This window comes from Procambarus clarkii, chromosome 41, assembly GCF_040958095.1.
Source record: "Procambarus clarkii isolate CNS0578487 chromosome 41, FALCON_Pclarkii_2.0, whole genome shotgun sequence".
NCBI lineage: Eukaryota > Metazoa > Arthropoda > Malacostraca > Decapoda > Cambaridae > Procambarus > Procambarus clarkii.
Window position 1 is genome coordinate 17,094,637 of NC_091190.1, and position 23,483 is coordinate 17,118,119.

Consider the following 23,483-nt stretch of genomic DNA (forward strand, 5'->3'; position numbering starts at 1 on the left):
ATACAACTTTTGGAAGATCGTATCTTTGCCTACATCTATGACTGGCTGATTTAGGTTCCCAGCCAGTCTGCATGTCTACAAGCCAGGGATCTAGTTCTTTCCTAGCATGAGATTTAGGTTCCTGGTTGTAGAGGGAACTGATTACCCCATCAGTTGGTTGAGTGGTTGTATGGGAGCCTGAACTTTGCCTGCATGATATTTTCCCTGGGTAGGGTGTGACTCCAAGCATTGATCTGGTTTCTTTGGTTTTGCCCAATTTGCCACTGCCAAGACCATCGGGTGAGAGGTGTTTGCTCTTCACGAGCTTTTGATTCACCGGTTTCCTTCTGTCGCTCAATGTGTATGTAGACTCCTCAGCCTTGGGCTGGGGTTTTGTGACCAGTGCTTACCAGGCCTCTCGTGTCATTGGACAGGTTTCCTCCTTCAGGTGCACATGTTCACAAGTTTGCATTGATGTGGCAGACCTTTCAGCAGGGTCTGTCTCCCTTTGGGCTCCATTCTGGCTGCACTATCTGAAGTGCAATGATTTGTTTTGGTCCTTTCATCTTTGGAGCTGGATTCTGTGCATAGCTCATTATCTGGATTCTCTGGCTTTGGTTCTCTGTGTGATTCACATGTAGGTGTGTCCAACATTGTTGTGGATGGTCTTTCCCATTTTCATGGAGTGGATTGTCAAGAATGCAATATTAAACTGGGTTTGTGAGGCATTCAATTACCCTGAGGTGGACCTCTTTGCATTGGTTTGGAACCAGCAGCTTTCATTTTAGGTGGTCCCCATTCTCTGATTGCGAGGCTTGCACAGTAGATGCCTTACAGCAGGACTGGTCAAAGTGGGGTTCTTCTACTCTTATCGTCTGATTCATCTGTTGCATTAGGTTTGGTCCAGACTAGAAACTTACACAGTGATTCTTCTGACTCCTTGATGGCTGGCTGAATCTTAGTTTCCTGCCTTCTGGCTCTTTGTCAGAACCCAGGCATCTTTCTGCTATTGCTTCTCTTTCAGCACACCGGTCCAGAGATGTTCCTCGCTAGTTTGAGGTTCTCTTCCGATCTTATTGTGTGGAGTTTGTGATGCTGGTTTTTTGCCTTTGTGTTGTGCCCAGGTGACTGAGCTCTGTCTCCCATCTGCATCTTTCACTGCAGTGGTAGTACTGTATGAGGTGTCTTTGGGGCTCTTTCTCTTGATGTCTATCATTAGTCGTCTGTTTCGGTGGCCCTATCCCTTTTTTTTTTTTTGTCCTGGTTATTTGTTGGCTTTTGGAATTGGTACTTCTTTGGTGCCCTATTGTTATTTGTCTTGAGTTCTTTCCACCTCCGGCCTGCTCATTCTTCTCTTGGGCCACCTTGTTTCTCTACAAGATACTGGTTTTTTAGACGTCTACTCGGTTCTCTTTTGCCATTTCAGTCCTTGGTACATTTTACAAGGCTGTTTTTGTTGACCATCATTAGTTGTAGGGTTGGGAAGTTTCATACTCTTATTTGGAAGTGCGGATTTTGCTTTTTGGCTCTGGTGGGTGGTTTCTTCATTTGCTACCTTCTCTTTCATTTCTGATGAAGAATGAGACGATTGTTATGTCTGGTGGCAGCTGTTTCATGCTACCTGCATGCAATTTGAGTTTCTTCAGGGGATGCTTTGTTGATCCTGTCTCTTTTGTTCACTGTTCCAAGGCTTGTTTGTCTCAGGTCATCTACAGTGTCAAGTCTAGCCAGCCTGAGGTATCTCCTCAGGCTGTTTGAAAGTTTGCAGCTTTATCTACTCTTTGTTGTAATGTGTCTTGAACAGACATGAGCTCAGGGGTTTTTGGAGGCCTAATATGGTTCTAGCAGCATGTTAACCGGTCAGTGTTCTTGGTTGTCATAGGATGGGTTTCCAGTTCTGTCTTTTTCCTTGGGGGAATGATCTCTACTTTCCACCGTCCCATTCCTAATCCTTATCCTGACCCTTTCCAAGTACTATATAGTCGTAATGGCGTGGTGCTTTCCCCTGATAGTTCCCTTCCCTTCCTCCCTCCTCCCAGTGAGCCCCTTTCTTCTATTCTCTGTGGCTAGCAACAGGGAGCCACTGTTTGGCCTTTCCAGAAAACCGGCACTGACTTTCACGAAAAGCCTGTTTTGGGTTGGGAGGCTCCCAGGAACCTCACCACCAGGTATGTCAGATGGCCTTTTCTTAAACTTGAGACTGATGGTAGTTACCATGGTGCACTGGGAGCCCTCATGGTGCTCTCACTTGGTGGCAGCCAGTGGTAACTAGAGGGACCATGACCTAACTACTGTGTAGATCATTTGTGAATCATTTGCAGCTTTGTTGCTTACCTTCAGTAAACTTTGCATATGTCTATTTTTCTGGGCATTTCTTTGGTGAGGGTGATTTAGAATCTTTTCTTGCACTTCTGTGAGTGTGGGCCAGGTTTTGGCTTCTGGTCTCCTTTAAGCTTTTATTAACCCCCCCCCCCCCTCTCTATCCCTAGAAAGAGGCATTTCATGATTTAATACAGGCCATTTTTTTTAATTTTTTTAACAATTTGGTATTTATTAAATGTAATGGAAAATGTCAGAGGCACAATGATTATAGAAAATGAACCCTACCCCACTTCTATATGCATAAAATGGCTTAAAAACCTAATTTTAATACTTTGCCATTTGTGTATTTCTTTTGTCTTATCTAATTTTGAGTGGCAGCATTCAATGCTTTCTTTGAAGCTACATAAGATACAGCTCTCATTCATAGGTTTTATTCCTTAATATTTTTCAACCATGGCATTTGATTTTTATATTTTCCCCTTCTGCTGCATGTTCATTTGGTCTTAATGTTTGTCACTTTTCTTTGCTAGCCTTGTTCTAAGGAATAATAATACACACATATACAGTACATCTATATTTAAATGTCATATATATAAATTTATAAATCAAACATTTGGGCAACTTTGGTTTGCTGCAGCAGCTCTACAGATTACTATACATATTAATTATATAATCTGATTAATTAATAGTAAATAACTGCTTAGATAAATTATGCAATAGAGTATATACAGTATTCTGTATTACTATTAAACAGTGTACAATAAGTGTGAGGACCTAGAATGTTAGGCTCTCTCTCGCTGCACAAAGTAAGCTCAAGGGGGTCCCATAGAACCCATTATAAACTAGATACATTTCAGTTGTGTGTGATTGAGGAAGGAATTCTGCGTCTTCTATGCCAGCATATATCACAATACCGTACTGGGAAATAATATTCACTCACACTCACTCAAGCAAGCAAGCAATTCAAAGCCCATTAAATAACACTAAAGATTCTGTCAATTACTGTACATAAAGCTTTGTGTAATTAATACTGATGCTTATCAATAATCATTAATTTATATAATTAAAGATCCATGCCTACTTAAAGCCAACCATTACCCATATATATATATATAATGATTATAAGCATTATATATAGTGATTATCTCTAATGAATATAAATAACTAAAAACCACTATCAAAGATGACTACAGTACTGTCGAACGTCGGTACTCAAACTTAATTGGTTCCAGAAGGCCATTCGAGCACTGTCGACTATGGGCACAAATATATTATTCGAGTGCCGAATTGTTTGAGTCGAGAGCCGTTTGAGTACCGAGGTTCTTCTGTATATCACTTTAATAAAATATAGTATAATGTTTATCTATGAGTATTGATAACTGTAATCATTTATGATTGAATATTTTATCATTATAATGATTATATGTGGTTTTAATAATCAGTAACTGTAAAATTAGTAGTCCACTTTTACTTATCAGATCTGCCAAATGATGAAAAGTATATATAAATGTTTTATTGGGGAAAGGAGCCCTCAGTGGCTCCATAAAATTGTTTTTGCTGCAATTGCTTTATGCAAATGGTCAAATCAGACCTGGAAGTTCAGTTTGGTCTACCAGAGACAAAATGTGGTTCCCTCACATGGGTGCAGAGAGTGAGAGTAACAATTTGCCAACACACCGGAAAAGCATCCAGAAAATCAGAAGTTTTATAGACAACTGGAGGGATGGTTATCTTGTGGTTATCTTGAGATGATTTCGGGGCTTAGCGTCTCCGCGGCCCGGTTCTCGACCAGGGCCGTGGGGACTTTTGTTACGGCCACTTTTTGTTACACACCCCCAGGAAGCAGCCCATAGCAGCTGTCTTAACTCCCCTCACCATGATACCAAGTCTTGTTTAGGGCTATTCACAAGTCTTTGACTCTGCCCCAGTCTAGGGCCCAAACATTCTGTTGGTTATGCTAGAGCTCGTGTGTGTTTGTTTATATGACATGCCGCAGGCACCAGTCATAGCCTGGTTGTCTTGACTGTTCTTGGTGTCAGTTTTCTGGCAAGCAGCCTCGATGCCTGGACATCCTGATATCCTGGCATTGAGGCTGCTTGCCAGAAGACTGATGCCTTGGTAATTCCCTCGCAGGTCTGTGGCATGGTTGGATCAGCCCGCAGAGCCTGCACTTATGATGTGCAAGTTTGAATGATGTTCACTGTCTTTGCTATCAGACGACGATTATTATTTCTGCCTCTGTCATGCTGCCCGGGGTCAGTGACTCTTTCAACCCTTTGTCTTGTGTGGTTTATTCCTGGCCGGTTTCTGCACTGACTAATTCAGCCTCTAATGAAGAAGCTTTTCAGGCAAATGCTGCTTTAAGAATTAGGTTTATCGTTTGTGATATTGCAATCAGTTGGATGCCCTGCAGTCGGATTCTATGGTGTTTAGGGACCTGGAATTAGAGGCGTGTGTGTCATCTCCACCCTCCACCTGAACTAAGTCTGTGCCTCCTCTTCCTTTCCCTGTGAGTGCAGTGATAGTTTCATGAGCTGCCACTTGCCTTGCCTGTGCTTTCTGAGGCTCTTATCGTGGAAGACTATAAGGCACATTTGCACTTACCAATGATCATCTAGGTTTGGGTCCTTGTGGAGCTCTCTGGGCAATCCCAAGATGCTCACACTCCTTTGGAAAGTGATGGAGATATTTCATTCTGCTTGCCTCGTGTGCCAATGGGCCATGTTGGTCTTGTCAATAGATTCAGCATAGAGGAGAGGCAAGAAAGTAGAGGTGGGTGAAAAGGACAGGGACGAAGGTAAGGTAATTATCGGGAGAAAGCACTCGGCCATTATGACTATATAGCACTTGGATGGGATACGAGGGCAGGATGTTAGGACAGGATGGGGTGAAGGAATGGCATCCAACCACTTGAATGACTGGGTTATAGTTCATTAATAATAGTTCAATCTATCTGACACTTTGTAAAAGAGAATTTTGGTATGTTTCTGCACTTCTGTTTCCTTACCTTGAATCTATGGCATCTTGTTTATGAAAGTTTCAGATTTTAAAAATTCCTATCCGTTTTGTCAATTCGTTATTATTTTGTACATAGTGATCATATCCGCCCCCTTCTTCCAGTCTTGATAGGTTTAATGTCTCCTCCTCTTCTCATAATTTGTGTTCTTAAGTTCCAGAAGACATTTTGTAGCATGTCTTTGCACCCCGTGAGACAGTCGTGGCTACCTCACCTCCCGCCACACAGCAACTATCACATTATGGCAGTAGAGTTTAACAATTACTTGTCATAGAAATGTTCTGCCTAATGGATATATCCACTTTTACTTACCACCTTGGTTGCTACTGTAAGATATTTTGCTAATAAAATAGGAAATTACAGTGCAGATAATGTGATAACTTAAAAATACTAAAGGTTATTAATCAAATGTGTAAAAATTAACATTTAGACTTAAATGGTCCTCAATAACTCATGGTGCCATAATAGATTAAATTTTGGCCATTTTGAGTATATTTCATTATTATTGGATAATATAATTTTTAAAAAATGTCTTGCTTAAAAGATTTTAAGCACTGTACAATAAGATTAATTGGATGTTAACACAGCAATGTCTAGGTTCAGTGGCAGCTGTGGTAAGCAACCCTCACTGAAGGCAATGTTTGTTTGTTCCGCTGAACACGTTCAGGAATTCATTAAATTGAGATCTCGCTGTATAGGCCTTATAGAAATACAAATCCATTCATTTGGAAAAGGTTATATTAAATTTATATAGATAAAACTTTGGTTAAAATCTATATATATTAACAAAACTGTCTAAAACAATTATAATTTTTCTCTAGAATCTAAAATAAGTAAAAATAACTCCTTAACAGGCTCGATGAGAGATATATGCAGTAAATCACAATAATCATTCTTATAATTAGAAAATGAGAGATCAATTTGTGATTCATTCATATAACTGAGATTTCAGAATGGTTAAGTTTTCATAAAGTATCAGAGATAGAGAGATATTCACCCTTCAACCTGTCTTCAGATTAACTGGTCCAGATAATTCCTGAATCAGGACCTTGGAGGCAAATGCAAGGAGGATACCAAATGCTGCAGTGGTGATCGTTGAGTAAGACAGGGAGAAGCCATACACTGTCATCTCCAATGGTGCATTCTGTAGCACATACAACATTTGCAGTCTCTCCTCCAGTGGGCATATAAACTAAAAAGGAATACAAAAATTAGTATAAATAAAATTTTCATTACCTCATTGATATAAATGAAGAAAAGAACATATTACAATATACACTTTTAGCCTTCTTCAAGGTGCCTGGAGGGGGTTCTGAGAGTTTTTGTTCTCTCCAAGCTCGGCCCGGGGCCAGGCTTGACTCGTGAGAGCTTGGCCCAACAGTTTGTTGCTTGGAGCAGCCCCACATATCCACTACAACCTAGGTAGTCCTGTACTGAGAACAAAATTTATAATTTCCTGGAAAAAGTCCACTTTTGTTCCAGAAATATTTTTTATACTTGCTGGGATACTGAATAGCAGTGAACCTTCGATGTTCGTGTGGTGTTCTTTGATTGTACCTATGGCACCTCTACTTTTTGCTGGTTCTATTTTTGCATTTCCTGCCATATCATTTGTCCCCACATACGTTATTTTATTGTGCAAATTTGTGTCTAGGCCTTCCAGTATTTTTCCATGTATGTATTATGTGATGTACTCTCTGGAAAAGGAGAAGAGTTATGTGATATTGAATGTAATGAAATACCCTATTCTTGTGGACCTCTCAGTGGCTAACTAGCTAGACGCACTGGACCTGCCAACCTTTGAGGAATCACACTAGGACTCTTGATACACTGAGGATACCAGGGGGCCTGGACTAAAATCTGGCTCCCTATAAGGAAATGGCAGCTTGGGATCGGAGATTGACCAAAACTAACATAATTAAATGCTTCTTTCTGGTGGAGTTCCAGTGGCTCCCTGATGCTATCTTGCTTCCTACTCCTTGGTCACATCAATGGAGACCTATTTGCTTAAAGGGAACTATAGCCAGAACTTGGCTCCCCCTCACATAAGTAGAGCACAGAGGTCACTCATAATACCAGAAAGGCATCCAGAAAGGAAGTGAAGCAATATAGACAACTGTTCATAGAAAATGAAACCCCCTAAACAACTTCACAAAATATTCAATACAAATGGTTCACTTCAAACTAGCTTGAACTCCTTAGTGCAAGTGGCTGTTGCCCAGCCAGCTCCAGGCAAGTTCTGAGCCGATACACTGCAATGAACCTGTTGGGAAGGAAAGGGGAAAAGTCAGGGAGCCACTGGGGCTCTACCACAAAGAGGCATTTCATTACATTCAAAGCTGGTTTTCTGGAAGGAACCCCTTGATGGCTCCTTGAAGGTAACTAATCAAAAATAAAATGGATTACAAGAAACTTACCAGGGAGGAAGAGAACAACAACTACACGAGTCACCAGGCACACCCCAAGCCTAAAACTCTGCCACCTAAAAGTGGGCACAGTGAACACATAAATATTGTAGGCCTGAGGGTAGACTGCAGACGTGCTAGCTTTCTTGAGGTTATCTTGAGATGATTTCGGGGCTTAGTGTCCCCGCGGCCCGGTCCTCGACCAGGCCTCCTTTTTGTTACACATCCCAGGAAGCAGCCCGTAGCAGCTGTCTAACTCCTAGGTACCTATTTACTGCTAGGTAACAGGGGCATCAGGATGAAAGAAACATTTTGCCCATTTGTCACCGCCTCTACCAGAGATCGAACCTGGAACCTCAGGACTACGAATCCGAAGCACTGTCCACCCAGCTGTCAGGCGCCCTGTTTAATGACACTGCAGACAATCCGAGATACAGGAGCCTTAAAACAGGTGACCAAGGAAACTGGAACAACCAACAAGCCTCCACAGAGGCAGAACGGGTGATCCACATGGATTATAAACAAAAAAAGGGTGAACCATGGAAAGATGGGAGGAAAAGCCAAGAAGCCCTCCGCTTTCCTGGAGGGATCAGTGCTGAGTCAGCTGACCCAATGCCATGCACGCCCAATACTAAACAGGAACAATAACCAGGTACTGAACTGCCAAAACCAGATTAGACTGTCAGAACCCATGAGCCAAAATATCCATCCAGGACATAATAAAACAGGTAGACAGTGCTACACTGTCTTGCAGGTATCACTGATCCACGTAGAAATGATAGGTTGTCAAAGCTTAATCACCCAGAAAGCAATTAACGAAAATGAGGGGGGCAGGGACACCACGATAACAAAGCATCCACTCTAGCCCTGTGGGTAGCATGATTAACCCAAGACCAAAACAACCATGCTTCAACACCCAAGGGATCCCCTTCCAGAAACGTAGTCTTACTCACAAAGGAACCGGTCCTCAGGAATAAAACTGCTTCCAGAGAAGAGCGCAAAGTTCACCAACTCGCCAAACGGAAGTGAGGATCAATAAAAAACGACCTGTATCAAATTTGACACAAAAATAAGACTACAAAAAAGAAAAAACCTGTCTTGGCTAGCTTGCACTTAGGGGGTTCGAGGTAGCTTTAAGTGAATTGTTTCCAGAATAATTTGGCTGTGTTGGTCCTTCATTTTCTTTGACCCTTACAGTTGTCTGTACTACTTCACTTTCTTTCTGGATGTTTTCTTAGAGAAAGTGATTGTAACAGTCCTCAGCTCTGTGCCTCTGTTAAGGTGCCAAGTTCTGGATCTTCTCAGGTCCCTGGTAGAGAATACTGTACTCCTTAGGTTGATGCGACTCTTTGTGGGATGCTACCTCGGTGAGCTGGCTTCAGGAAGCCACCGAAGCTTTATCAAAAAGAGGCATTTCATTTTATTCAAGGCTGGTTATTTCATGTACTCTATCTTTCTGGCAGGTTTTTCCCTTCAGTAATGTGATTGATCTATTATCCTCGTTTCTCTATGCCTCTATTGAAAGAGGGCCATCAGGTCCTGGTCTCTGGTAGGTGCTTTAGATTCATTAGAGCCTGGTGTGGTACCTGGGTTTGGAGGACACCAGGTGGGTAGTTCTGGGAGAAACAGGGAAGCCCTCCTAGAAACCATAAATAGGAGTCCAAGTACCCACCTTCACATACCCTATTGGATTTCAAGGTCAATTAATTTAGCATAATTGTTGTAATACCCACCTTTAAAAGTCGAATGCCCTCCTGATTGACCTCGGCATATGCAGATGACAACAATGGAAGCAGGGACAAGGGCAGGAAGAAGTTGGCAAGATCAATGAGAGCAGGATTATAATTCAACCACAGTACAAGGTTCATTGCCAACCACATTACTACCAAACAGATCACTGACATCATCCATCTTTGTAGAGCTACAGATGATAGCCTTAGACGTGCCTGAAATAAAACCAGTTAATATACTGTATTTTATTTAGCCAAAGTACAAGATTTGTCATCTCCCATATAACAGGTTGCACCAACAAGTCTATCACTATCGCATTTCTGCTACAGTTATGATATACAGTACAGTATTGGGAGTTATGGAAGAAAGCTAGAAGGATATCAAGACATTCCTTAGATTAATTAAACCTTAAATCCTGTCTGTCTTATTCCTCAAGTCTCATTTGTCAGCTGAAATCTTCTGTCCACAGACTCCCCAGTCTATTGCTTTCATATTGATTGACAGTTCAAGTACTGTCAATCATGCTCTATCCCTAGCTGCTTTTTATTACCTTACTCGAATTCATTATAAGACAGCCAGTTGTTGTCTATTTCTTCCTCTGTCCAAGCTGTGTTTGCTGGTACATTGTAGACACTGATGAATTCTATTTTATCTTTCTGGTTGTACATCTCTAGTGGCATTATGTTCACATTACATGGGTTGTCAAGGATAATATTTTAACATTTAAATTATCTTTCATTTACACATTTTCACTTTTTTCATTTTCTCTTTCACCGTTTGTTTTCTCTATCTCTTCTCCAGATAGAGTATCCTCTCGGGAATATCACCTTGTTAAAAAATTATTCTGTTTTCAGTCTCTTGCAGGGTGACAATAACAGGGATAAGCAGTTGTATTATATCTTTAAAATTCAATATCTTTAGGAACCTGTTCCTTCTACTTTTCTCCTTTCTTCTCCTCTGGCTCTCCGATACCCTGTAGGAAATTCAATATCTTTAAGAACCTATTATTTCTATTTTTCTCCTTTCTTCTCCTCTGGTTCTGATACCCTGTAGGAAATTTAGTTTTCTTCCTCATTCCTGTTCACATTTACCCATTTTGTTTCACTGAGGGTTGCATGTCGGCTTATTCCTGTCTTCCTTTGAGAGGTCTCTCCTTAATGATCATAGTTTCTTATCCTCGTTATTTTTATAATGGACATGATCACCCAAAGCCTGAAGGATATTGTTAGTAAGTGGACTTCCATATTTGTGGAGTTTTCCAGTAATAATTATCCTTTAAAAAAAAATTAAGCATTTCATCACTTATAATAGAGGAATAAAGACTGTAAATACTGTAGGGCCATTATTAATGCAGCAGCCCCATCTATATTACACTAACCATCCTACAGTACAATTTTAGACCATAAACTCATTTCTGAGCTATGAAGAATCAAACTCATCACATACTTGGATCTTCCAGTATCTAAAAAGAATTTCAGAGTTGCTCATTAATGGCGGTGGTCTAACTCTTACATCAGAGACGGAAGCTTGGCTGCTCACTGATCCAGCCTGTAACAAAAACATAGAAGTCACTATACAGTATAACATAAAATAATCATCAAAATAAAGGTACGAGTTATGTTTGCCTGGAAAAGTACTGTATGCTGATTAACATACTAGCCCTAATTGTGTCACTAACTGTGGTATAAAAAGCCTTGGGTAAGGAACAATTTACGGAATTCAAGAACACTCCCGGCCAGAGTGCATGACACCAAAAAGCACAGTAACCGTGGCCAGGTACCAGTCTCTCACATTACTATACTTGGAGGCAAGACCAGTTAACCACTAGGTGAGGAACTGAATTTCTCAAGAGCATGCATCTCTGGTGAAGCAGGAAAAAGCCAGCCAGCTAGCAAAGATGATAACCCTGGTAACCCTTGAGTAAAATAGCATACTGTACCAGATGATTGAGTGACATGGGTAGCTGGCTGGGACACTGGGTGACCTGGGCTGCCATTTGGTGGTGGTCAGACCCATCAAGGATAAGGTTATTTGGTTGGTTTAACTTTTTTTTTGGCAGTTCTCTGATCTCCAAGTCTCCCCAGCCTTCCAGAGAGAGCTAAATTCTGCTCCTAGTAGGTGAGCAGGAGTCTTGGAGGTCTACTGCATTTCTTAAAAGCTTAGCCAAACAAGGCTGGGCATATGTGAACTTTATCAGGTAATGAGTTCAAGGGTGGGCATGTTGCTATTATTTGTTACTGTTATTAATGCCAGTACTATGTTACTAATGCCAAGCAAGAGCTCAGAAGGTTTAAGACCTTTAGTTTGACCACTAATTGTCATTTCTGGGTTGGATTGATTAATATCTCCAGTGACTCCTTCAATACATATATTACCTCACTGAGATGCTTGAAAATTCCACACAGCTCTATGCTTTATGTCATTCCTGTCTTACTGTATACATGATCTATGCCCCAAAACTCTCCCTTGAGGAAACCCCTGAAAATATAGGCTCAAAAAGATCATGTACAAAAGACGCAGCACTTATACCTTACTGGTACGAACGGTTTCTGTGGGCACTGGATTCGAACCCCGGAGAGAGTGAAGACTCGGTGAAGAAATTAAACTTTCTTGTAGAAAGGGAGATGGTGGTACCCTAGCTGATGGTAACTCACTCGATGTGGTTGGACGTTCACTCTGGTTACTAGTGTCTCGACTCCTCTGCAGAAAAAAAAAACATTAAAAACCCAGTGTTGAATCTAATGAAATGTCTCTTTCTGGAGAAACCCAGGTGGTTTCCCTGAAGAAATTTTCATGAGATTGTTACATACTATAAGGTCACATTAATTACAGAAGTTTTTTTTGGCCTACCAGGAACCAGATCCAGACTCAAGCCCCCGTCACCCGAGCTACCCAGTTTCTAGCTCCACAGGGCAACAGACTAAAGAACCCACCCCCCCTTCCCTTCCATTCTGGCAAGGAGCCCCCAGGGAACAAAGTGAAGGTAGAACACAGAGCCCAGAAGAAGCCGAATCCTCTTTAGGGCATGCAACACATCCACAAACTTGCACACTGTACAGTACTATGTGCCCAAAGGAACAGAATGAATCATCGCCCTTGGGCAACCTGATGAGCGCTGGTCACAATGTCCCAACACAAAGGTGATGCATCTGTGAAGATATCAAGTGACAGTAAGGATGGTAACATGCAACTGAATCCCAAAAAGTCTGAAGGGAAAGCTGGTGAAGCAAGAGCCAATAAAGGGCAGGTGGGAGTTTGTACCAAAAATGCACAAATACCTGGGAACTTTTCCACAAAATGACTACCACAGCACTAAACCCCCCTCAGAGATAGAATTATCCCTAAATTCTAAAAAAACAAAATTCACATTCAATTTCACAGTGATGTAAGGTACAGTATGTGTTTCTGCAGACTGGTAACCGAGCCTAACCCTAGCAGTAGTAACACTTAGAAGTCTGCTGACCTTACTGGATGACCCACAGGTATGCGGCTTTTCCTGAATAATAGTATGACGATAGATGGGATAACTAACGTGAATTTCATTGTCTCGAGTCTACAAAATTTTCCTGCAGTTCTCGGTATATTACTAGCCTTAGGCTACTCAAAGGAGAAGAGACTCTTGCCCAAAGTTAAATAAAAGTTAGAGAACGTGCAGTGTGGTTGGCATGAAACAATTGTGAAGAAAAATAAAAAACAAAGCAATGGCCTTGCACAGAACAATCATTCCAGAGAAAACGTAGTCACTTAACTGGTTAAGAAAGTAGCAGTAGGTCCCCAAAGAAGCCTCTGAGCCATGCATTACCAGGCAAGTGAGGGAGGTGGGTGGCTGGCCCGAGACTTTTACCCAGTCTCGGCCAGCCACCACCACCAGATGGTGCCCTAGGCTACCATCTAGTGGTCACCAGGCACAGTAGATGCGAGGAGAGAGAGTTCATGCATGGCAAACTATCATTTACCTTATCCTCAATTGTCATTTCTTTCTTTTAAGCAGTAGCTTGTTTTCTTTTGCCTAACCTATCTAGTTGGTTTCTTTGGGTCTCTGATTTCTAAACTCCCCTCATTTCATAGAGCCACATTCTGATTGTGGCTTTTGGTAGGTCAACTTAGATCTCAAGAGGTCTGGTGCTATTCTTAGGTTGTAAATAAGGACTAGGAAGTTACAGAGGGTCCTTCCCAAAATTAATTACAAACAAATTGTAAAGATATTGAACAGATTTTTCTGCGACTGCATATAATTACTCTCACCTGCTGAGGAATAAGAACAGCAGAATTGGAATCCATGTCGCTGCCTCCTGGATCACGCAGCTCATCCATGTAATCTTCATCGACCCAGCTATATTCTAGTGGTGGAGAAAAACAGGAAATCTAAATATTTGTTGACTAAACCACACACTAGAAAGTGAAGGGATGACGACGTTTCGGTCAGTCAGGGACCATTCTCAAGTCAATTGTGAATCCATGTCCGGATTCAAGTGACAAACGACTTGAGAATGGTCCAGGACGAACCGAAATGTCGTCTTCCCTTCACTTTCTAGTGTGTGGTTTGGTCAACATATTTCGGCCACGTTATTGTGACTCCTCGTCTGCATCTAAATATTTACTCTACACAAGCATGAAAAATGTAAACATTACTTTATAACATTTCAGAGGTAAATGCTGTCAAAGTCAATGCAATAATTGTTTACTACCAATAGTACAGCAGAGGTAACAAATAAAAAATATCTGCCAATTAATTTTGTTTCTGTGATCATATCAATTATCCTTTCATTGTTATTTTCCCAGTTTTCTTTATTTGGTATACACACATACAACTGAGATACTGGTTACTTGGTTTGTCTATTTGGCATTCACAGTGGCGTCAACAATTGTATACCAATTTGAAACAATACTAAAAAGATGGATATGGTTGCTTACAAGAGAAAATTACAATTCTGGGGTTAAATCTGTTGTAGGTTATAACAAATCCAGCAGTGAACATTAAACATATCCTCCTGGTCGGTTCCATCGGCAGCTCCCCGAGCTATCTGCGTAGTTAGCTCCAAGCTTAGCAGGCTTTTGTGAGTAATAAGTGCCTACTGGAGACTAGAAGCATAATCTGCTCCACTCAATAAGAGGCAAAGGGAGTCTCGGGATACTACATTAACCCATGCAAAGAGGAAAAGTTTGCAAAAAGGTAGAATATTACAAAACAAGTACTAGAACCACACAGAGAAACACTGGCAAATTTGTTAACCATGTACACAGTTATTAGTCAGTTACCACCACTTGTTAGTTACACTCTTGGGAGTGTAGGAGAACATACTCTAACAATCTGAGGCGAGAATAAACAAAGAAACAGAGGGGGTATGATAACTACAAGATTTTGAGGGAAAATAGAAAGTGTACAAAGGAAGCCTATTTAAAAAAAAAATGGTAAGACAAGGAAACATCGGTGGATGCTGGACATGCAATCGAGTCAAATAGATCTAAAGAAGTTCTCATTCCCTGTATGGGTGGTTAGCAAGTGACATTCAAGGAAGAGGTTCTTGAAGCTAATTCCATCCACAACTTAAAAAAAAATTATGATCAAAATGTTAATGTTGAGAGAAGTAATTAGCCCATTAGGTATAAACAGCTATGTGACTGCTGCCTGAGGGTGAAAAGACTCCTGTACCCAATAAGTGGAATGATGATGACAGAGTAACCATTGCAGACCAAGAGCACTACTTTGCACTCTGGAACACCTCACGCAACAGTGTCAGGTCCAGACCCAGGTAAAGCATGCCCAACCTCCTAGAACGGGTCCTGTCAAGGAAAGAGCAAGTATAGATAATGCATTTCAGTGAAGCAAACGCCAATCTCCAACTTTAATTGCCATTCACCCAGAGAAGGCTTAAGCTGCCAGGGACAATAACAATCGCATATGCAACTCAAACACATCCTCTGTTAGTGTTAGATACGTTAAGTGACAGCCAGATGCAAAAGTCCCACTGGCAAACATCTAGAGACTAGCATTCCCCATGCTTGAATGGGGCATTCCCCATTTCCCAGGCTTGGTTGCAGCTTCAGGGAGTGACAGAGAGCCTTCCATAAAAGGCAATTACTGTATTTGGAAATCCAGATTTTTCTGAAATATGGCATAGGGTTGAAACGGTATGATCCAGACTTTGAAGGTTGCGGTGTATATATATTTTCTGACAAATCAAGCAATGAAAATGTGTTGAACAGTTCCTGGGCTGAAGAACATGATTTTTTATACTGTATTAAAGAAACTAAACTCATGAAAATTACCTTCCAGCACTGGTCTGTCCACATTTCCATGTGTCAAGCCCATATATCTAGATTCATAAACACGAGCATCCTGTTCCAGCGCTTGCATAAACCTGCGAATTCCTGTAAAAAAATAAATAAAAAATTGTTGAATACTGTACGTATAATGAAATGACTCTTTCTGGTTGGGTCTCGGTGGCTTCCTGAAGTTAATTTGCCAGAAGTAGCTCCACACACGAGTCACATCACCCATAGGAATCCTTAATGGCCTACTGGGAAACGGAGCCAAAACCTGGCCCCTCTTCACACAGGTTCAAAGAGCAGGGAGGGTTGTGTTGTTTCTCTTTGCCTTGCAAGCAGTCTTTCGGCATTTAGTTTCTCTTTTTTTTTTGGTCACTCCTTGCTTCCTCCCATTTTTCTTGTTTCAGGACCTGATTTGTTTTCACCAGGGTATTCTCACAAGGGAGCCCTTCCAGAAAAACAAATTATGTAATGGCCCAACACAGAATAATCTTACCAAAGAAAAACAAACCCCACTTAGCAGGCAAAATAAACAGTAGTAGGTGCCAGCAGAGGTCTTTGAGCAGTGCAACACCAGGCGAGTTAGTGAGGCAGGTGGTGGGGTCAAGACTGCAGATGGCTTTGGTCACCATCTGATGGTGGTCAGGCACAGGGGTTAAAGCAAACACCTTACAGCTGATTGGAACCATGTTCAATTCTTGGGTAGGGGCAAGGTATTTGGGCAAGTTCTATTACACTTCAGTCCTCTGTTCATGTAGCAGTAAATAGGTACCTGAGAATTAGGAAACTGGTGTGGGTTGTATCCTGGGAAAGGTCAGTCATTGGCCTAGAGGTAAGCCTAACAGGCTTTCTGTTCCCAACAATGGTAAACCATTAGGGTTAGGGTTGTATACCAGTTTCAATTACCTGTTGCTATGTTTTCCTCATTGTTAATATAATTTTTTTCCAAATAGTAACATGTTTTGTTTCACCTAACTTTTCGGTTTGGTTTCTTCAGTTTTGAGTAAATCTCTGATTTCCCAAGCAACCCTCACATACAGAGCCACATTTTAGTCCTGGCTCCTGGTAGTCACTGCAGGTCTTAAAGAGGCCTGGCATGATCTGTAAGCATAGCAGTACCTGTACGTAAGCATCGGGAAGTAATTGAGAGATTCTTCAAAGAAAAGCTAAATAATCCTACTAATTAAATGCATGCCAAATTCACCGATGATTTTTGGAGAACTAGTTTGTATTTACTTATTAATTCACTGTATGCATTATTTTTTGGATAACTTTATTATGGTACAAGCAAATTCCTTGAGAAGCTAACATAAAATAAACTAAGGAAGCATTATATCAGATACTGATAGATAAATAGAAGCAAAACAGAATACAGTACCTATAACATGAGTGCGACACGTGGAGACTACGACGAAAGCCACCAGGTAGTTCCATAACACAGCAAACACTGATAATAATACTCGGAAGATATACCTCATTTTGCAGACCAACACCTCAAGGCCCACTGAAGACAATGAGAAAAACCAGCATTGAATATAATGAAATGCCAATTTCCGTTGGGCCTCGGTGGCTCCCTGTAACTAGCTGTACCAATACTGTAGCTCCACACGTCCATCAGTCCGGCCCCATCACATAGGTACAGGAAGCAGACATGAAGAAAGAAATATCACCGAAGAAATACCAAGAAAGTCAGACAAACAACTGTAAGAATCATAGAAAATAAAGAAATGAAGCAGCAAACAGTTCTGAATATGATCCATCCAGCAATAGATCCATCCTAGTTACAGCTGGCCACAACCAGGAGCAGCTGGCTCATGTCAACATTCCTCAGTTTGGAGCCGAAAATAACAAACCAATGCACCTGTTATCGGTCAGGGACCAGGGAGTCACCGAGGCCCAACTAGAAAGATTTTTTTTATTACAGTCAGAGCTTTTTTTTTTTTTTGCAGAGGCCAAATGGCGGGTCTGTAATTAACCAGTGATAACTTACCACAGAGGAGGAGAATGAAGATCAAACCCCTAAAGAGATGAGACCAGGATGGGAAATTCTTCCCAGAGCAACAAGCCTGATAGTGACTAGGAACACTAACCAGGTAACAAGCCATTTTTTAGACCTCCCAAACCCCAGAGTCCCAATACTCAGCCTAAGACAAAAGAAATGACAGGGGACAGAGCCACAAACTTTCATGGGCCTGAGGACAGACAGCAGGGTGGGTAGAATTAATGACACTGAGGACAACCTGAGATAAATGAACCTTGGAATTGGGGAACGGGGAGAAAGGATCAACAAACAGCACATCCACCAAATGAGTCCTGGTGGTACACGGGTGGTACGTGCTGGCTATTTCTGCAGATGACATGGCTTACAGAGATGCAGGATCATTGCATCATATCTAGATGGTAGTGCTAGAGAGAGCTATGCAAGTACTGTTGCTGATACCATGAACATACCGAGATCATTAACACAAGGGGGAGAGTGGCCACTGTTGAGAAAAATATACAAGTCTGGATAAACATTTTGAGTCAGGGACACTGAACCAGAGTAGACAAAATTAAAACAAAGATAGCTCAGGGGACAGGATCATGAGTGGAGATAACAAGGGACACAAATGTCAGAAGTTTTGCCAAGTAAGAAATATAAGAAGGTGGTTTTCTAGGGAGGTTAGTGATGATTGAGGATTTGCTTAAAGTTTACGAAAGAAAAATTTCTTAGTTTAGTACAAGAAAATGTTGGTCTCAAGAGCCAGGTCAACACTATCAGTATTATTTTGCAGGACGATAAGGAAATTGTCAGCTTGACTAACCATTAACCTGGAGCTGACCTAACTCAAAAGGGGCTGGATCCATGAAGGAAGCAAGTCCCAAATTTGCAGGAGGAACCAAAATGACAGTCAATAAAGGCCCAAGGCAAAATGACAGAAACCTCTTGAAACATTTGAGGACACTAACAGTACACCGAGGCATACCTGGGAAGGAGCAGGCAAGGAATCAAGCTCGAATGTCAATAGAGGATAGAGAATATCCTCACCTGAGCTCAAAAATGCCTCCTGCAGAGGGAACCAAAGACAAGGACAGGTTAAAGACCAAACAAACCAAAATATCGAAGGTTCCAGAGTTGAGAGTAATGTGCACCCAACGGGAAGCAGAAGGTGGTACAAATGACTATCAGTTTGTAGCAAAACTGACGGACACCCTCAAACTAACAAGTAGAGAGTATGGGCTCAGCAGGTCACCGAAGGGGCACTGTATGCCGCCTGCTAAATAAACACAGCTGCAAATGGTATCAGTAGCATGCCATATGTACAAGCATGCTAACCCTAGTGCATCCCACAATCAATAAACCTCAAAACACCTACAGAACCTTGTAGAGGAATCAATGACACACTTGAGTGAGACACCTTACACAGTAGGCCAGCCTTTATGGGACAAATGCCTGAACCCACTAGGGAATTACTCCTTACAAGCCTCACTTGTTGTCCACACAACACGTGAGGTTTATAAATGTACACATATGAAGCTAACACAATCATGCAATAATATGCAAGCAAATGGGCCCCCACAGGACAGAGTCCAATGGATGGCCAACACATACCCAGAATTAGATAGGACCTGAAAGGCTTGGTAACTTGGGTCCTTCACCTGATGTCCACACAGGTGGTCATCAGGTGAAGAGCTAACTAGCATTGACATGGGAGCCTGCAGCTGCTGGGATCTGCCACCTGGCGATGGACAACTGTAACTAAGGGAGTTCAAACTACAGGTTGAACTATTTGCAGAGTTGTTTGCCACTTTATTTCTCTTTTTTTCTGAATTTTGCAGAACTTTATTTAATTTATGAGGGTGATCATAAATTATCTCCTGTACCTATGTGAGTGAGCAAGGCTTTGGTTCTGATCTATGGTAAGCTGTCAAGGACTTTTGGAGCTGATGAAATTCAAATGAGTGGAGCTATCATTGTTTGGCTAGCTACAAGAGGCCCACCATTTGGCTCCTCCAAAAAATAATTTGTAATATTTTGTTTATGTGCACATGGGAGGCACCCTTGTTACCCCTCTCCAATAATAAACCCTTGCTACAGCCACTTAATGGTTAAGATATGTGCAACAAGAGCTGTACCATAATTAAGATGGGTGAAATGAGCTGTATCATAATTAACACTTTAGTGTTCCAATGATGCTAAAATGTGCCAGTCGTACTTCGGCAGCAAGCATTCCAACAATGCTACGACACGTTTTAGCATTCTTGGAATGTTTACTGCAGAGGTACAGACATTCAAGCTAGATTGTCACCCAGATCAGAATTTCCAAAAGTAATTTTTTTTAGGGCATGGGGCCCAGTGGAGTCAGAGCTTATCAGGGGATAAACCAAAGTACTATACTGCACTTTGGATAGGGATATTACGGGACCACCAAAAGACCACCTTGGCCAACTACACCATCGCTCATAATAATTGCTCTGCTTGCACATATCTCTTTGCTTTGCAAATTACTTAAGAGAAAATTATGAATGTCAAGTTTATTTTCTTTCTAAAGCTATATAGAATGACCATGTGCTGACATTTCAATGTTTTAAATTTATATTTACTATATGTTGGAAAATAAATGAAAATGTTTAAATGTTCATGAACATTCATATACAGAATTCAGCAAATATACACCTTTTATTTTGCATCTATAATTTTGAACATTCATTTGCAAATATTTTTACACCGAGTTATAATCAAAACAAAAACTTAAAACAAAACCATAATAAAGAGTATAACATTTTTAGGCATCTTAGATGGGTAGTGAGCCAAATATTTATGGTGGGACACACAGTGAGGGGGAAGCTGAAGTGTTAAGGGAGGGGTAACAAGAGCTGTGTCATGATTAAGAGAAGGATAACCAACATTGCATTATAACTAAAATTGGTGTAACAAGATCTCTATCATAATAAAAAAAACATTGAGAGGTAGCCAGCACAAGCGTAGGCCATTAGTCTGTTGTTGACAAAACGTGTGATGCATGTTGCTCCACTGATCATCACACACCTGTACCCTGCCACCAGCTAAAATTGTGGATTTACTCGGCTACGATTTCCACATTGACGTGGACGATGGTTTATCGGACAGTGATGTGAATTTTCGTGTTGGAAATCACCGCTAGTTCGAGCAAGAGTGAATGTGAGAAATGATATCATTGTGCTGGTGTTGCTGTGCTGCCAACAAAGCCCTTGTCTGTACCACAGCTACATGAAGATGATCAGGCATTTGTTGGCTTTAGTGACCAGGATGGAAGGGAGGGAGGGGGGGGGGGCAATAGTGACATTGGTGTTTGTCATGGTGCTGCAGCGAGAGTGAGGGAGGCAACACTCAAGGTGAGTAGTGATGCCTTCTAGGCCTGCATGTGTTGCACTCTCTCACTCCCCTCCATCACCCAGGTGATGCTGTGTGTACTGTTCCATTGACATGTTTCTGGTACATGTGCTACATGTGTACATACACATGGTAATAGTGCACTCACTAAAGGATGTGCGGCATTACCTCTCGTACAGACAAGAACTAGTACTGCCATGCAAAATCATGGTGCTAGTGTGTGAGTGGGGACCCCACCATGTGACAATATGTGGGAAATTGGCCATGATTTTGAACCTACCATTGCCAGCAAGGCAATCTTGGAGGGATAGGAATACCATTGACAAAATTTAAAAATGTTCACCTTATAAATGTAACGCATATGAGAACTCGAGTATGAACAAGTGGTGAACTATAGTCATATACAGGCTCTCTAATTACTGACCTCTATGGCAGGTTTCGTCTTTGAAGTTTGGATATGCATTGAGATCATTACAGATGGCAAGAAGGAGCATGAGTGTAAATAATACAACTGAGGCATTCATCTTCAAAATTGTTTTGGAGTGAAGTCGTAACATGTCTAAGAATTTTCTGTGACTGAACAATCTGCAATCAGTAATAAAAAGAGAAGTATTTTTAGTAATAAAATATACACATAAATTATCCAAGTCAATAGTAACCCAAGTCCAATTAATGTAACCCCAAGTGAGCAGGTAATAAGAACAAACAAAAATGACAAGCAATTAATTTGTACAAAATTTAAGTTATTCTTTGACAAAAGTTGTAATCAATGCATTTCTACAATATTCCTAAATATACAGCATAGTGCTCCCCAAAAATACAAAAATAATAACCAAGATATTTTTTAGACATCGACATACAGGTGAACCTCATTTAACGAACAAGATATGTTCCCTTAAAAGTATTTGATAAACGAAAATCATTTTCTCACTGACTTCCATGGTAAAAGTACACACACACACATTCCAGCCCATCCTCCTGTTTTGGTAGTACAGTACTTACAATAACGACGAGAATGACGGTATGTATACTGACACACAATGAAATTAGAAAGTAGAAATCTGAACTATTGACTTGGACAAAGCAGAAATTTAATATTTACTTTTATTGCTTTGACAAACTAAACTAACCTAACCTAACCTTCCTAGGCCTAATACATGATATTTGAGGACTAATATACAGTTGTACATGTGTGTGCGCTATACTAGACCTAAGAATATTTAAGTTTGTTTTTTAGCTTCATTTAATTTAAAAGAATTCCTTACTAGTCAATATACTATTATCTAAAATCTAAGTACATACAAATTCGTGACTATTGGCGACTGTTACAATAGGTACTGTCTAAACAGGAGGATGGCTTGCACATTCCAGACGCAAAATTTTCTGCAGTTGAACAGTTAGGCTGGACAGACAACCAGGCTATCTGGCTACTTAGGTTATCAGGCTAGACATACAGTCACACTAATTAGGCAATCAAGCTAGACAGTCTACCATACTTGATAAACAGGCTAAGCAAACATGTCAAATCCTGTTTGACACCCTCCATTCTCCCACCTAACTTATACAAGTGCGTATCACCTACCATGTTGGTCGATGTAACATGAACCTAAATGGCTCGCTAAAACCACTGTAATTTCTTGTGAATAAATAAACAAATAAATGCAAATACAGCTATTCTTTGTACAAATAGCCCTTTCCACCCTACATCCCACCCCTCATTCCATCAAACCGCCTCTGTACCTAGGGGGTTAACTGTCAATTGGAACATAACCCAGTTCCAATCAAGTGTGGTTGTCCTAGTTACCGAGGACATAAGAGAGTTGCCACTATCAACAACATCGTCATACCCCGAGTAACTCCACTCACACATGCCAACACCTACTTCCACACAAATCAGTGCCATGTTATGGAATGCGGAATAAGAGATACAAGGCCACACACAACCTACAAATTATGTGAAAAGACTTTAAAGAATTTTGATAAAGAGATCTATGGATGATGACCAAACCACACATCAGAAGATGAAGAAACGATGATGTTTCAGTCCGTACCCGACCATTATCAAGCCGTGTGTGGGGTGGGGGATGGACCGAAATAATCCAGGACAGACATTTTGGTCCATCCTGTACCATTTCGGTCCCCATATAGAGTACACACACACACACACACACACACACACACACACACACACACACACAAACACACATATTATGAGGTATACTTTTCCATGTGATTAATAGTTCTAAAGAATTTGTTCAATAACTTAAAAATGTACTCACCTCGGTCATACAGCGGCTTGAAAATAAGTAAATTTTGTTCTTAGAAATGAGCAAAGGAAATCTGCTATTAAAAGTTAAATGAATTATATGATAGAAAATGTGTTGTGTCTCAATAAAACTTTTCAATA

The 23,483-nt window shown here is 40.9% G+C and overlaps 1 protein-coding gene across 11 annotated transcripts in view; it reads right to left on the reverse strand.

Moving 5' to 3' along the window:
- Positions 1 to 2,862: 2,862 nt before the first annotated feature.
- The window catches only part of LOC123761078 (uncharacterized), a 47,348-nt gene continuing 26,727 nt past the window's right edge, over positions 2,863 to 23,483 (reverse strand). For 9 of the 11 annotated variants that reach the window (XM_069339423.1, XM_045746996.2, XM_045746999.2 and 6 more), the window contains 8 exons: positions 21,501 to 21,661; positions 17,102 to 17,227; positions 15,724 to 15,825; positions 13,699 to 13,793; positions 11,983 to 12,153; positions 10,900 to 11,001; positions 9,456 to 9,668; positions 2,863 to 6,509 (listed from right to left, as the gene is read on the reverse strand). In XM_069339423.1, the coding sequence (XP_069195524.1) occupies positions 6,318 to 6,509; positions 9,456 to 9,668; positions 10,900 to 11,001; positions 11,983 to 12,153; positions 13,699 to 13,793; positions 15,724 to 15,825; positions 17,102 to 17,227; positions 21,501 to 21,661 (1,162 nt within the window). In that variant the 3' untranslated portion in view covers positions 2,863 to 6,317. The remainder of the gene's footprint in view (positions 6,510 to 9,455; positions 9,669 to 10,899; positions 11,002 to 11,982; positions 12,154 to 13,698; positions 13,794 to 15,723; positions 15,826 to 17,101; positions 17,228 to 21,500; positions 21,662 to 23,483) is intronic. The other 2 variants (XM_069339422.1, XM_045746994.2) reach the window with 2 other exon arrangements.